Source organism: Danio rerio, chromosome 6 (assembly GCF_049306965.1).
Source record: "Danio rerio strain Tuebingen ecotype United States chromosome 6, GRCz12tu, whole genome shotgun sequence".
In the NCBI taxonomy this organism is placed as follows: Eukaryota; Metazoa; Chordata; class Actinopteri; order Cypriniformes; family Danionidae; genus Danio; species Danio rerio.
The window spans coordinates 1252501-1268835 of NC_133181.1; the positions used below are offsets into that span (position 1 = coordinate 1252501).

The following is a 16335-nucleotide window of genomic DNA, read 5'->3' on the forward strand; positions in this document are numbered from 1 at the left end:
CAGCTGAAGACAAAATGATTCGCCCTCCTGTAAATTAGTGTTTTCTTTTCCAAATGTTTCCCAAATGATGTTGAACAGAATCAGGAAATGCTCACAGTATGTCTGATAATATTTTTTCTTCTGGAGAAAGTCTGATTTGCTTTATTTTGGCTAGAATTAAATCAGTTCTTAATATTTTAAAGCCATTTTAAGCTCAATATTATTCGTCTCCTAAAGCATTATTAGTGTTGGATTGTCTCCAGAACAAACCCACTGTTATACAATGACTTGCCTAATTACCCTAACTTTACCCTAATTACCCTAGTGAAGCCTTTACATGAATACTAGTGTCTTGCACTGGTGAATAGAAATGAGAAAATTAGAAATGACTTATTAAAATCACTTGGAAATATGTGGAAAATACTTCAGATTGTACATCTCACTGTATGTGAATCTCTCTCTCTCCATCTCCCTCTTTCCTGTGAGCTCTTTCCAAACTTGTGGGCACTTTCCTTCAGTGTTTCTGTCTTTTTTCTGGCGTTTGGTGCCGGCATGTCTGCTCTGGTACCTCAGCGCATAGCTCTGTCCTGAGATAAGCTGTGTGTGTGTGCTTGTGTGTGTGTTAGTCAGATCCCTGCGCCGGTGTGTCGTCCTTGACTCGCTCTCATCTCCCAGAACCAGTGTGTGACATTGTTATCACTGCCCGAGACTTTAAATAAATCACCTGCCCTGCTTCTCTTTCTGTTTTCACTCTTGCTTTTTTATTTTTCGGGACTTTCCGAGAAGCTTTTCATAGAGAGAGAGAGAGAGAGACAGAGAGAGAGAGAGAGAGAGACAGAGAGAGAGAGAGAGAGAGAGAGAGAGAGAGAGAGAGAGAGAGAGCGTGGTAATGCGAATGTTTTGAGAGTCGACCGCAGGGATGGAGTGAAATCAGAAATCAGGAATACAGTATATATACACACACACTGTTCACAACCTCCTGAAGAATCTACAGTGACTTACTGTAAATCATGTACAGCAGAAATACTGTATTTACATTTACAGCACAGTTTCTCTTGCTGTTTATGTACTTACAGACGAGAATGTACAGAATTATTAGCTCTCCATATATATTTTCCCCAATTTCTGTTTAATGGAAAACATTTCTACACGTAATATTGTTAATAACTCATCTCTAATAACTGATTTATTTTCTCTTTGACATGATGACAGTAAATAATATTAGACTAGATATTTTTCAAGACACTAGTATTGAGCTTAAAGTGACATTTAAAGGCTTAATTAGGTTCATTAGGGTAAAGTTAGGGTAATTAGGCAAGTCATTGTATAACAGTGGTTTGTTATGTAGGATATCCAAAACAAATATTGATTAAGAAGGCTAATAATATAGGCTTTAAAATAATAATAATAATAATGGCTTTAAAATAATTAAAAACTGCCTTCATTCTAGCCGAAATGAAACAAATAAGACTTTATACAGCAGAAAAAAAATTATTATTGGAAATACTGTGAAAAATTCCTGAATCTGTTCAACATCATTTGGGAAAAATTAGAAAAAATTGAAAAATGTCACATAATTTTGCTTTCAACTACATGTGCTTATTTGTTGCACTGTTCATTTAACTTTAATTTGTTTTGATGTTTTGTTTCTATTATTCTGTTACTATAGTTCTTGATTTTACACATTTACCTTTTTTGGAAATGCCCTTGTTATTTTATTTTTATTACTTATTTTTAAGCTTTGGAAATATTTCATTTTTACAGTCATGCCAATAAAGTCATTTTGAATTTAAATCCGAGAGTTTTTTTTTTTTACATCACTTTATTACAAATATAAAAAAATAAATAAAAATCTAATTTATCAATTAAAAGGGCCTCAGAAAAGATCAAGCATTAATTTACGATAATACAAATTTATTACAATTCTAGATTTTACACATTTACCTTTTTTGGCAATGTCCTTTATTTATTTTCTTGTTTATTTTTAAGTTTTGGAAATATTGTATTTCTACAGTCATGACAATAAAGTAAGTTGAATTTGAATTTAAGAGATTTTTCTATATCATTTTATTACAATTTGGAAAAATTAAACATATATATATATATTTATATATATATATATATATATATATATATATATATATATATATATATATATATATATATATATATATATATATATATATATATATATATATATAGTTGAAGTCAGAATTATTAGCCCCCCCTAACACCGCTTGTTTATTTTTAAAATATTTTTTTAAGTTTTTGTTTAACTGGGAGAAGATTTTTTTCAGCACATTTCTAAACATAATAGTTTTAATAACTCATTTCTAATAACTGATTTATTTTATCTTTGTCATGATGACAGTAAATAATATTTGACTAGATATTTTTCAAGACACTTCTATACAGCTTAAAGTGACATTTAAAGGTTTAACTAGATTAATTAGGTTAACTAGGCAGGTTAGGGTAATTAGGCAAGTTATTGTATGACAGTAGATTGTTCTGTAGATTATCAAAAAAAAAAAAAAATTGCTTAAAGGGGCTACTAATTTTGTCCCTAAAATGGCTGTTAAAAAATGAAAAACTGCTTCTATTCTAGCCGAAAAAACAATTTGAAATATTGTTTTTTTGCAGTCATGACAATAAAGTCATTTGAATTTGAGAATTTTTTTCGTATCACTTGATAATTTTAATTATTAAACAATAGCATATTACAGCTTTTATTATCATTATTAAAAGAGCCACATTTAGCTTTTTTTGCCAATGGCCTCATTATTTATTTGTCTGTTCAACTACATAAATAGCCATCTTTGATATACAATTATCCCAAAAGATGAACTGAAACTTCAACTTAAAGCCTTTTTCATGGAAAACACAGAGAGAAAGACTTTGGCTTTTTCCTCCAGAGCTAATGAACGTCACCCCAGCAGCGCAGAAACATGGTCGTGGTTTTTATCACAACACACACACACACACACACACCATGGAATTGCAACACAGCGGAATCACAGACATTCCGGCTCCAGAAGGGTTTATCAAATTAAAGGAATGTTCTGGCTTCAGGACGAGTTAAGCTCCATCAACAGTGTTTGTGGCATCATGTAGAAAACAGTCACAACAACAATAACAACTGCACTATCACTGATTATCAGAGGATGCTTTAAGACTGCTGAGATATTTCTCTAATATATACATTGCACTGGCAAACTGAACTGTCTAATAAGAGGTGATGGTTATTGTTGATTTACATGTAAAATAATTCATTAAAATACTTACTTGTTTTTTAGCTTCCAATTAACCTTAACCAATACAACATTACAAAATGACTCAAAATAAACGAGTATAAATAGAGCAAGAACATCATGTAAGGAAGCATCAATTAATAAATGTGTATGTTGTGTAAAAGAATTGAATGCATGTTTCTAAACAGTAAAAAGGGGAAATTAAAAGAAACATTAAAACAAATAAATTAATAAATACTATTGTTGTTAATAGAAACATTTTAAAACATTTATTAATTAACTAAAATATATATTTTTTAATTACTCAAAATTAAACAGTACAAAATATTGCATAAACAACAAAAAACATGAATTTATAAACTACTTAAAAAATTAAAAGAGGTAGTTATAATAAAATTATATATATATATATATATATATATATATATATATATATATATATATATATATATATATATATATATATATATATATATATGTGTGTTATTTTTTTTACTTGTTTCAAATAAGTATAACTGAAATGGTTTTACAAAATTACTCAAAATAAAAGAGTAAAAATAGTGCAAAAACAACATACAACGTATGAATTGTACGTATGAATGAACGTATGTTTTATTTTAAAAATGGGGATTTATTTAAAAAATATTAACACATTAATGTAATAAATACAAATAAATTGTCATTAACAAAAAACTTTTTAAAAATCTGTTACTTAAATAAAATAATTTTTTTATAATATTTAATTTTTTTCCATTAGCTTCCATGGCAACTTGTTTCAAATAACTATAATTAAAAGATTTTAACTAAAATTAATAAAAAATAAATGTATAAATAATGCAATAACAACATTAAAAAAAACACACAAATTCATAAATTATAAAAAGGGGGAAATTATAAAAATATTAAAATAATACATTTATAAATCCTATTCTTGTTAATAAAACATTTTTTTTTAAATCTATTGTTTAAATGAAAATAAACATTTTTCTATTCACTGGCATGGTAACTTGCTTCAAATAACTATAATAATTCAAGCATTTTAATAAAACTTCAATAAAGTAATTTTAAAAACAACGTTAAAAATGTAACATTAAAATCAAAACCAAATTTTAAAAAAACAATAAATAAATACTTTATGTATATTCATTCATTTTCCTTCGGCTTAGTCCCTTCATTAATCAGAGGTCGCCACAGCGGAATGAACCGCCAGCTTCCATCTGCAACCCAGTACTGGGAACCACCCATACACACTCATTTACACAAACACTCACACACTATGATTAATGTAGTTGATCAGTTCCCCTATAGCGCATGTGTTTAAACTGTGGGGTCAACATGGGTCTCAGGACTCGAACTAGCAATCTTCTTGCTGTCTAACCACTGAGCCACCTACTATACATTTACAACTTTATAAATTAATTAAAAAAAACACTTTGATCACAAAACTCCCAATGTTTTTCCTAACGGATGGCTATCATTCCCATATTTCTACGCATTTCAGTCTCTTCTCAAACAAATCAGATCACAAATCAAATCTCTTCAGCACAAATGAGTGTGAGGAAGTCTGTCCTAAAGCCTGGGATTCTCCGACCCGCAGTAAATAATGAAACCAACTGCTCCGCCTAAGAAAAAAAATCCGACTGCCACCAGACCAGCTTTTTTGGGGGGCGTATTAAATTTTTAGAGTAGCGAACGCCCCCTCTTTTTTCTCGGCTCTGTGCACAGCTAGTTCATTAGCAGAAATGAATAGCGAAGAAGTGCTCATTTAGATGGTCTGTCTTCCACGGGCTCTCACACTCCTATGTTTCTGTCATACGCTTCTAAGAATCATTGACTCTTATTACACATGTAAATGGCTATCATAAAAATAAAAATTTCATTTAAGATTCTTAATGACTTGAGCAGCAGCCTGGCCTCCCTTAATGATTACCTCTCTCCCTCATTAAGAGTATTTATCTCTCTGCGTCTCCGACTGCACCAATGATGCTTGCAGGAGGAGAAAACCTCGCGTTTACATGCGACGCTCCGCTATTACTGCAATTACCAATGATGCTCTGCAAAAACTCCGACCATTACAGACTCAAACACACACACACACACACACACACATGCCGGATAATTAAAGGGAAGTGTTCTGCTTTAGTGCAGAGGAGAATGTTCATCAGCATGAGGGGCGTGGCTTGAATAGTAATGGGCTTGTCATGTATGTGATGGGCGGGGATTTGGAAATGAAGTGGGCGGGTGTGGTAGTATCATCGACTGATGCACTCAGCAAGTGAGTTTTACCTTAAATAGTGCAAAAGCAACTATGAATTAAAAGAGAAGTGTTCTGCTTTGAAAGAGAGAAGGTTTTATTAGGCTGAGGGGCGTGGCTAGAATAAAAGTGGGCGTGTCCTGTATGTGGTGGGTGTGAATTTTAAAAACAAATGAAAAGAGACATGTTCTGCTTTAGTGGAGGGGAGAAGGTTTATTAGGATGAGGGGCGTGGCTGGAATAACAATGTGCCTGTGATGGGCGGGATTGGGAAATGAAGGGGGCGGGGCTCACAAGTATCATCGACTGATGTACTCACAAGTCGCTTTCACCTTAAATAGTGCAAAAGCAGCTATAAGTTATAAAAGAAGCATTCTGCTTTAGTGGAGGGAAGGTTTATCAAGCTGAGGGGCGTGGCTAGAATAATAGTGGGTGTGTCCTGTATGTGGGGGGTGTGGATTTTGAAAATAGTGCAAAAGCAACAAAACTGAATAAACTTTTTTTTGTTTTATTAAAAAGGAGAAGGTTTATCAGGATGAGGGGTGTGGCTTGAATAATAATGGGCGTGTCATGTATGTGATGGGCGGGGATTACAATTATCATCGGCTTATGCACTCAGCAAGTCATTTTTTACCTTAAATAGTGCAAAAGCCACTATAAATTAAAAGAGATGCGTTCTGCTTTAGTGGTGAGAAGGTTTACCAGGCTGATAGGGTGTGGCTAGAATAATAGTGGGCGTATCCTGTATGTGGTGGGTGTGGATGTTAAAAATAGTGCAAGAGCAACATTTAAAATCAGATTAAATAAGAAATGTTCTGTTTTATTAGAGAGGATACGGTTTATCAGGTTAAGGGGTGCGGCTTGAATAATGATGGGCGTGTCATGTATGTAATGGTTGCAGATTTTGAAATGAAGTGGGCGGAGCTTGGTAGAATCGTAGATTAATGCACTCAGCAATTTTTTTTTACGTTAAATAGTGCAAAAGCAACTATAAATTACAAGAGGAGCGTTCTACTTTAGTGGAGAGAAGATTTATCAAGCTGAGGGGTGTGGCTGGAGTAATAGTGGGCATGTCATATATGTGATGGGCGGGATTTGGAAATAAAGTGGGTGGGGCTCAAGTTTCATCAACTGATGTTCTCAGCAAGTCGTTTTACCTTAAATAGTGCAAAAGCAGCTATAAATTAAAAGAGAAGCGTTCTGCTTTAGTGTAGAGAAGGTTTAAGATGAGGGGCATGGCTTAAATAATAGTGGGCGTGTCCGATGTGAGATGGACAGGGAATTGGAATTGAAGTAGGTGTGGCTTGCCGTTATCGTCGACTGACTCTAACTAAACTGATTTAAAAAATGACCCATAATAAGACAGTATAAATACTGCAAGAGCATCATAAATAAATAAATAAATAAATAAATAAATAAATAAATAAATAAATAAATAAATAATTAATTAATTAAATAAATAAATAAATACAATTTTAAATAAACTAAAATAATTTATAAATAAAAATTATTGTTATTGAAAACCACTTAGAAGATATTTTATTAACTTTTTTATATAAAACAATAGAAATATTGCACGAACAAATGATTGGAGATAATCATTAATAAATGATGACAATTTAAAATAAAAGAAAATTATAAAAATACGACACAAATTAATAAATACTCTTGTTGTTAACAAAAAACATTTTTAAAAATTTCTTAAATAAATTTCAATATTTTTAATAGCTGTCATGGTAACTTGTTTCAAATCCTCATAACAAAAATAAAATGTTATACAATTATATTTGAAATTAAATTTAAAAAATCTCATCATTTATGATTATACATTAACACCATTGTGAGGATGTTGGTTTGATCACACAACTGAATGTTTAAATGTCACCCAGAAATGTTCTGTGGAGGCGTGTCTAAAAGAAGAATGGGTGTGCCTTATACAGGTGGGTGTGGTTTGTGAAATGATATGGGCAGGGCTCACCTGTACCATCGATTGACGCATTCAGCAAGTCATTTTCATGCCAAACGTTCTCTATGCCGCTGTCCTTCATGTCATCTTCATCATCCACAGTCTTCCTCAGTAGTGTGTGACTCAGAGTCGGAGAGGGCGGAGCCTCAGACTCATGATTGACAAGGCTGGCCGGACTCCCCGCCCCATTAAGCAAAGCGTCCTCCTCCGATACCAAAAGTCTGTCTTCTTCTTCCGTCTCCGATCCAGTTTCTACAACGTTCTCAAAGTCCAGCACTGTCAGAAAACACACACACAGAGACATGCAGATGATTATAGCATAAGTTGTACAAGATGCAACGTAAATTTGTGTAATTTCCTAATGCAAAAATGTTCAGATAAGTTATCAATCAGAAAAGGGGAGTGGCCAAGATACAACAAGGTGTGGATTTGATTAAATGGGTGTGTTTTAGAAAAGAGGCGTGGTTTGAGGAACTGTCTGAATACTTAATTATAATAATTTCACAGCCAAATACATTTTATTCAATGTAAATAAAGACAAATATGATGCATAAATATTTAGATATTAATAATCAAACCTTATTTTAGGTACAATTCTCACATTAATAAAGCATTAGCTATTAGTTTGGACTCCTAATTTGTTGCTTTTTAACACTGTTAAGGTAGCAGTTGGGTTTAGGCATAAGGGATTTAGAATAAAATCATAATATATGTGCTTTATGAGAACTAATAAAGCAAATATTAAAAAATATCCAACTAATAATCCACTAGTTAACAGTGAAAATTGATATTTAAAAGTGTTACTAAATTCATAAATATATAAAAACATTAAATGACTAAATAATACCTCTCACTCAGATGATCAACAGTACAGATTATAAACCAATGATCCACATATTATGCATGACTCCATTACTTTCCCTGACCACAGCCTTCCTCCAATTAGATATATTTATTACTAAGCGTGCATTGTTTAATTTTAGCCAGAGAACACACACACATGGACCCGCACACACACACACAGAGCGCAGTCTATCTTAACATTCCCTGTGGACAAAAAGATTACACTAGGCATATCTGTTCCTAACATGATCTTTGGCTAATCCACTGGTCTGCACTTGCCTCCCGAACAACTGCACAACAGGTGCAAATTAAAATGAAAACGGTGCATGTGTGTGCGTATGTGACCTGGGCTGAATACCAATTGACAGGGGAAACAAAACCTTTTCAAGAGGTGTGACCACAAGGGTTTAGGCAAGTTCAGACTGAGTAATGCTCTCGGTGAGAGAAAGAAGCCCAGAAAGCAGAAGGAGGGGAGCAAATAAGAATAGAGGAGCCAAAAGAATAAGTGAGACATTCAGGCTTGATGTGTGGTCCAGATATACCTTCAACACATCCACATTCAAAACAGCCTTCCTGAGAGCGGACGCAGGAGCCTTCCACCGTGTCTGACCTTAATAAAGGCCACTTATTTAACTGAACTAATGAACACAGTGGTTGGGTTTGTGCATATTTCACCCAATGTTGGGTTATTGAAACTAGCGCTGCATAATATATCGCTTCAGCATCGAAACTGCAGCATGCACATCAGCAATAGTCACATCGCAGGATGTGCAATGTTGAGTCTGAATTATATTTGAGAATTTTTAGCTCGTTTTTTGTCCAATTTCAAAGCAAAAATAAGATTATTTGACGTGTTTTAAGTTTAATGTCACTTCAACCTATTATTTTTGAAAGTAAAAATTAAATATTTTACTCATTTTTAAGAATTTTAAGTTATTTGGACTAGAAATGAGACAAAAAAAAAGCATTTAAGCAAATCATTTATTTATTTTTTTGCATTTTGATTATTCAATTTCTGTACCTCAATATGGAGATAGCACACTGTGAAACCCAAAAAAGTTCTGGTAACTCAAAACATTTGAGGAAACCCATTGCAACAAACCGTTTAAGTTCTGTGAACTCAATCCATTTGAGTTAACAAAGCAATTTGAGCACAGTGAAGCCCAATAAATGAAGAGAACTCAATCCAACAGAGTACTGTAAAACCCAATGACTTAAGGCAAGGCAAATAGTTTCAGAGAACCGACTGCTACAAACCATTTAAGTTAAAAAAGTAGTCTAATGAGTACTGTGAACTTACTCCATTTGAGTAAATGAAGCAATTTGAGCACAGTAAAACCCAGCAAATGAAGAGAACTCAAACCAAATGAGTACTGTAAAACCCAATATGTTGAGTCAACTCAAATAGTTTAAGGCAGGGGTCACCAAACTTGTTCCTGGAGGGCCGGTGTCCTGCAGATTTTAGCTCCAACCCTAATCAAACACACCTGAACAAGCCAATCAAGGTCTTACCAGGTTTACTTGAAACATCCAGGCAGGTGTGTTGAGGCAAGTTGGAGCTAAACCATGCAGGGACACCGGCCCTCCAGGACCGAGATTGGTGACCCCGGGTTAAAGGAAACCGATTGCTACAAACCATTTGAGTTAAAAACTAATCTATATGAGTACTGTGAACTTACTCCATTTACGTTGAATGAGGTATTTAATTAACTCATTACTTTCAACACTAAGATTCAACACTCTTTTCAAATGAGTAGAATGAACTTTCAGTCAATTTTGAGTTCACTACACTCATTTCATTTGATAAAGTTGACTGTTGGGTTTTACAATTGCATAATTCCAAATAAATATTTCACAATCCACACATAAATGTGTAGCTATTGACAAATGGCAAGCATTTTCGCAAAATAAATACGGTGAGATCCACAAATAAGGCCGTACTCACACTAAGTACAGTTGCCTCGAACCAGCCCAAAGCACGCTTGTCCCCCCTCCCGTCTCCCCGACAGCCCGCATTCACACCACAAACGGGCTTCGGCGCGCTTACGTCATCGCTGCTGCGCTGTTCAGTGAGAAGCGCTCTCTCACTCAGCAGCACAGTGGAGATTTCTCTAGTTATATCGTTTCAGTCGTTTGATATGCCGTCAAATATTTCGCCAAACAGTCCTTAGGGATGCGGTGACACGCAGTCAGATTTTTCACCGAACAGATCCGCCACTTTTGGCGCTCATAAACAATCATAAAGCCCTCGTGCTGCAGGAATGAGGAGGTCTGCTGATGGCGCGCAGCTGTGGTGCAGTGAGGGGGTTTGCGTCTTTAATAAACTACGGCAGTTTGCGTTCACTGAACAGTAAGAATTATTAATAAATCCATATGAAACAGTCCCTTAAAAGTCACGTCTCGCTTTCAGTTTCGGGCTTTGGCGTGTTTTGCACTCACACACAAGCGTACCGCGCCAAAGCTCAAGTGTACCGCGCTCATGCACACCTCTTCCAACCGGTCCAGGGCCGGCCAAGTGAACCATGCTTGAGCCCGATTCAGCACACTCACACTTCTCAAACGATCCGGGAAACGAGCCTGGGCACGGTACGGATGGCATAGTGTGAGTAGGCCCTAAGTCTGTATAAATAAATAAAAAAAGATACTCTCAATTCTATCTCTAAATACTATTACATAAAAGTGATTTGATTTAGACTCTTCAGAAAAAAAAAAAGTTAAATTGAACTAGTCAATCATCTGGTGAAACTGTATTCGTATTGCAATATATATCGATAAAATATCGAAATATCATATTATTCCAACATCGTGCATCACTAATTAAAACTCTTTTCTTTTTTTTTTTGGAGGTAATGATAGAGTTAAGGTTTTCTTCCTAAATATTGTCATGATTGCAACTTAAATAAACTTCCTTTCTGCAATAACAACACAAAGAATGATAAAAACATTACTCATAAAAGCCTCAGAGAGGCAAGCTGACTTAAAACTTTACTGATTGCACTGTAGAAATGTTTCTATCATATCTGTTGATGGGTTGACTTAATGTTTGTAATAATGCCATAGTTAATTTACCTAGAGTATAATTTTAATGCAACATACATGAGTGTAGCCTTTGTGAGCAGTTTCTGAAAAGCAAATTAATCTTACAGACCAAAAAATAAATTAAAAAATCACTTTTGACTGTCATAAACGATTATGCATGTTAAAAAAGTGCATGTTCATGAACAGGTTATGAAAATGTGTGAGAGCGAGACACCAAAGTAGAGAAGAATAGACGGAGAGAGCACTTCTCCAAAGTGAAAATGACATCTCGCGAAGTTAAAAACAAAATCCATCAACTTTCCCGCTCGCTGCTGGAAGATTGTGAAAAGGCCGATAAATAATGATGGGTTGGGTAGAACTTCAGATGGAGCAAGAAAAAAAAAGTCTGCATTGTTTGGCTGACAGACAGCCAATCACACGCCGGTATTGTGCTCTTCAACACAATAATTCCAACCTGCTAATGTCACGGCAGCCATTACAGCGATTCCTCACCTCGTCTCTAATCAGTCTTTTGTGTTTCCAGAGCGCAGACACAAAGAAACGATAATGTTTACTTGCCGGCTAACTTCTCCTCCGATGACACTCTCTATTCGGCGGCGTCTTCAGCGAGTGTCAAAGGGAACAAAGGCGATTACGGCTGCCATTCTGCCGCCGCTGATGCTGTACCTGCTCCTCTGCTTTTTGATTTCAAACAAATAAAAGGAACATCTCTCACTCCGATGCCACAGATAATTAAAATGACATTCCTAATTGGCCCAGTCACTGCTAATGTTGGGCTTAACCTACGCAGACAGGCCTGTCATTTCTGCCCGTGATAATCGCAGGGCCGCCAGAGATGGTATTGATTCCGATGGACGCTTTTTTTATACACGCAAAAAAGAAACACACTGAAAAAAGAGGAACTTATTATAACGAGAGTAAAAATGAGAAAAAAAAAAGTACTTATAAAAGACTCGGGAAGGTGAACTGACTAAAACTTTACTCACTACGCTGTAAAAAAAACTGATTCCATCAATGCTGGGTAAAATATTATCCAACAATTGGGTTTAAAATTATATTTGCGACTTTTTAGCTCGTTTCTTGTCCAATTTCAAAGCAAAAATAAGATTATTTGACTTGTTTTAAGTTTAATGTCACTTCAACCTATTATTTTTGAAAGTAAAAATTAAATATTTTACTAATTTTTAAGAATTTTAAGTTATTTGGACTAGAAATGAGACAAAAAATTTTGCAAAGCATTTAAGCAAAGCATTTATTTATTTTTTTGCATTTTGATTATTCAATTTCTGTACCTAAATATGGAGATAGCACACTGTGAAACCTAAAAAAAGTTCAGGTAACTCAAAACATTTGAGGAAACCCATTGCAACAAACCATTTAAGTTCTGTGAAAAACAGATGAGTTAACAAAGCAATTTGAGCACAGTGAAGCCCAATAAATGAAGAGAACTCAATCCAACAGAGTACTGTAAAACCCAATGACTTGAGGCAACCCTAATAGTTTCAGAGAACCGACTGCTACAAACCATTTAAGTAAAACAAAAATGTAGCCTAATGAGTACTGTGAACTTACTCCATTTGAGTAAATGAAGCAATATGAGCACAGTAAAACCCAACAAATGAAGAGAACTCAAACCAAATGAGTACTGTAAAACCCAATATGTTGAGTCAACTCAAATAGTTTAAGGCAGGGGTCACCAAACTTGTTCCTGGGGGACCGGTGTCCTGCAGATTTTAGCTCCAACCCTAATCAAACACACCTGAACAAGCCAATCAAGGTCTTACCAGGTCTACTTGAAACATCCAGGCAGATGTGTTGATATTACCATTTTACTCACACCATACCTAAAAAAACAAAACATACCTAATTTAAAATACTCCAAACTAAAGTACGCTGCAAATTTTACAGCATATATTTAAATATATTAAAAAAATAAATAAACATTCATACTGGATTAAATGATATTTAGCCAATTAAAATAATACATTTAAATTATTCCAAATTTAAAGTAAAAATGTTCTCATTTAAATGATTTTATTTGTATTTTTGTGTATTGTAAAGAAACACGCTGAAAAAAGAGGAACTTATTATAATGAGAGTCAAAATGAGAAAAAAAAGACTCAGGAAGGTGAACTGACTAAAACTTTACTCACTACGCTGTAAAAAAAAACTGATTCCATCAATGCTGGGTAAAATATTATCCAACAATTGGGTTAAAAATGTCATTTAATTTCCCTTTAGATAATTAGCACAATGGCCTTACTCAAGGTTGGGTTAATTAAACCCAGTAATTTACTCATATTTAGAATGTAATGATAGAGTTAAAGGTTTATTCCTGATTATGATCATGATTGCAACATAAACACACTTCTTTACTGCAAAAACAATACACTCCTGAAAGCCTCATGAAGGGGAACTGACTGAAACTTTACTCATCACACTCTGAAAATGTTTTAATTTTATTAACTTAATGCTGGGTCAAATATTAACCCAACAATTGAGTTAAAAAGTCATTCCAATATTATTAAAATGATTAACACAATGGTTATGTTTTTGTCCATTTCACTCAACACTGTGTTAATAAAACAGTATTTTTTGGTGTAATGACAGACCTAAAGATTTTAATCCTAAAAATTGTCATGATTGCAACATAAACACACTTCTGTACTGCAAGAACAAAACAAATGCAATACTGAAAAAATCACCAATTCTCTAGAAATTGAAGAACTTCTACCAGCTGGAATGTGCTGATTGACTGGCTATGAAAATAAATGTTACTTTTAAATGAAATGCATAAATAATTATGCAAAAATAAATGCATTTAGCAAGGTCAATTTCTGGAAAAAGACAATGAAGACATCATTCAAAGTTTATGATAAAAAATAAGATATTTTCTGTAAAATAAAAATACTTCTGACCGGAACTATGTGATATATGATGTGATCATATAAATATATATATATATATATATATATATATATATATATATATATATATATATATATATATATATATATATATATATATATATATATATATATATATATATATATATATATATATATATATATATATATATATATGTATGCATGTATGTGTGTATGTATGTATGTATGTATATATGTATGTATGGATTGTGTAATTATTAAAATAAATGTGAATATATTTGAATATGAAATGCATCAAAAACTAAAAGTGCTCAAAGCAAATTAAAAATGTTCTTATCTGAAATCATTTCAACTTTTGCTTTAAAAAAGAAAAGAAAATTTGATTTAATACAACAAGCAAAAAATTAATCAAATATGCAAAGATATTATTATTATTATTAATAATAATAATAATAATAATAATAATAATAAATAAAAACAGACAAACAAATAAATGAATAAAATAAATAAATAAATAAAAATCAAGTCTGAATAATCAAAAAATCAAGTCAATACAATTGAAATCAAGTCAGTATCACCTCTAATCTAAACAGAGAGTCAAGAAAACTGATCATCAAAACAATAACAATAATAATTTTGCAAAGAAAATGTTGCTGTTTAAATATAAAATGCCGCAAAAACAAAAAGCACTCATTAAAACAAATCCAAATCATTATTATCTGAAGCCCTCTGAAATCCAACTGGCATCAACTTAACTGCAGGTTACGCACAGAGAAAGTAAATAAATAAACAATTAAAGTCCGTCTCATCGCAATCCATTTCCATCACAAAATGAAAGCCAAGAAAATGCCTCATCAAAACTAATGTAAATATCAAATGTACTCGAGATTTCACATCAAAGTGCTGAGACGTCCCGCATCTCTCACCTTCACCCATCAGCTCAGGAAACTCTTCAAAGCAATAAAGTGTGTCCGAAAGAAAGAAATGCTGGAAAATCAGGTTACAATCCACTGCTGTCTGACGGCAGGAGGAGAAAAGGCCTCAAAGTGAAGCCAGAAATACAAAATAAATCTACAGTCTGAGACGCTCCAGCACAGGAGAGAGCGTGTGTGTGTGTGTGTGTGTGTGTGAGGTGACAGACTCCCCGCAGGTGAACCTACACACTGTGCTGGTGTCATCAGAACTAATGGGCGGTGCCGGAATACTGGCCTCACACATGCAGATCACCTGAGTGTGTTTGTGTGTGTGTGTGTGTGTGTGTGTGTGTGTGTGTGTGTGTTTAAAGCTAATTTAAATAGCCATATTTCCACCCATTTATTTTTATTGAGAGCTCTTTTTTCCAGACAAAAGCCAATGATAACCTGTCTCTGTTTGGAGGAAACACTGTGATTGTTAATATTAGCTACTCCTATTGGGATAACATATAACATTACAACAATAACATTTGCTTAAAGGGATAGTGGGGGGCATGGGGGTTTATTGGTTAGCACTGTGGCCTCACAGCAAGAAGTTCGCTGGTTTGAGCCTTGGCTAGGTCAGCTGGTGTTTCTGTGTGGAGTTTGCATGTTCTCCTCGTGTTGGCGTGGGTTTCCTCCGGGTGCTCCGGTTTCCCCCACAGTCCAAACACATGCAGTACAGGTATTTGGGTGAGCTAAAATTGTCCGAAATGTATGTGTGAATGAGTGTGTATGGGTGTTTTCCAGTAATGGGTTGTGGCTGGAAGGACATCCATTGCGTAAAACATATGCTGGATAAGTTGGCGGTTCATTCCACTGTGGCGACCCCAGATTTAAAAAAGGGACTAAGCCGAAAAATGAATGAATGAATGAACAAAACAATTACATTTGCTAAATGAAGGGATAGTGGGCAACACGGTGGCCGAGTGGTTAGCACTGTGGCCTCACAGCAAGAAGGTCGCTGGTTCGAATCCCGGCTGGCTCAGTTGGCGTTTCTGTGTGGAGTTTCCTCCAGTCCAAACACTTGCACCATAGGGGAATTGACTAAAATGGCCATTATGTATGAGTGTGTGTGTGAATGAGTGTGTATGGGTGTTTCCCAGCACTGGGTAGCGGCTGGCAGTGTAAAACTAATGCTGGTTCATTCTGCTGTGGCTACTCCT

The 16335-nt window shown here is 34.3% G+C and overlaps 1 protein-coding gene across 7 annotated transcripts in view; it reads right to left on the reverse strand.

Moving 5' to 3' along the window:
• zeb2b (zinc finger E-box binding homeobox 2b) overlaps positions 1–16335 on the reverse strand; it is a 231619-nt gene that overhangs the window by 35406 nt on the left and 179878 nt on the right. For 6 of the 7 annotated variants that reach the window (XM_073953093.1, XM_073953095.1, XM_073953092.1 and 3 more), the window contains 1 exon segment: positions 7459–7722. In XM_073953093.1, coding sequence (XP_073809194.1) covers positions 7459–7722 — 264 coding nt within the window. 7 annotated transcript variants of the gene reach the window in all.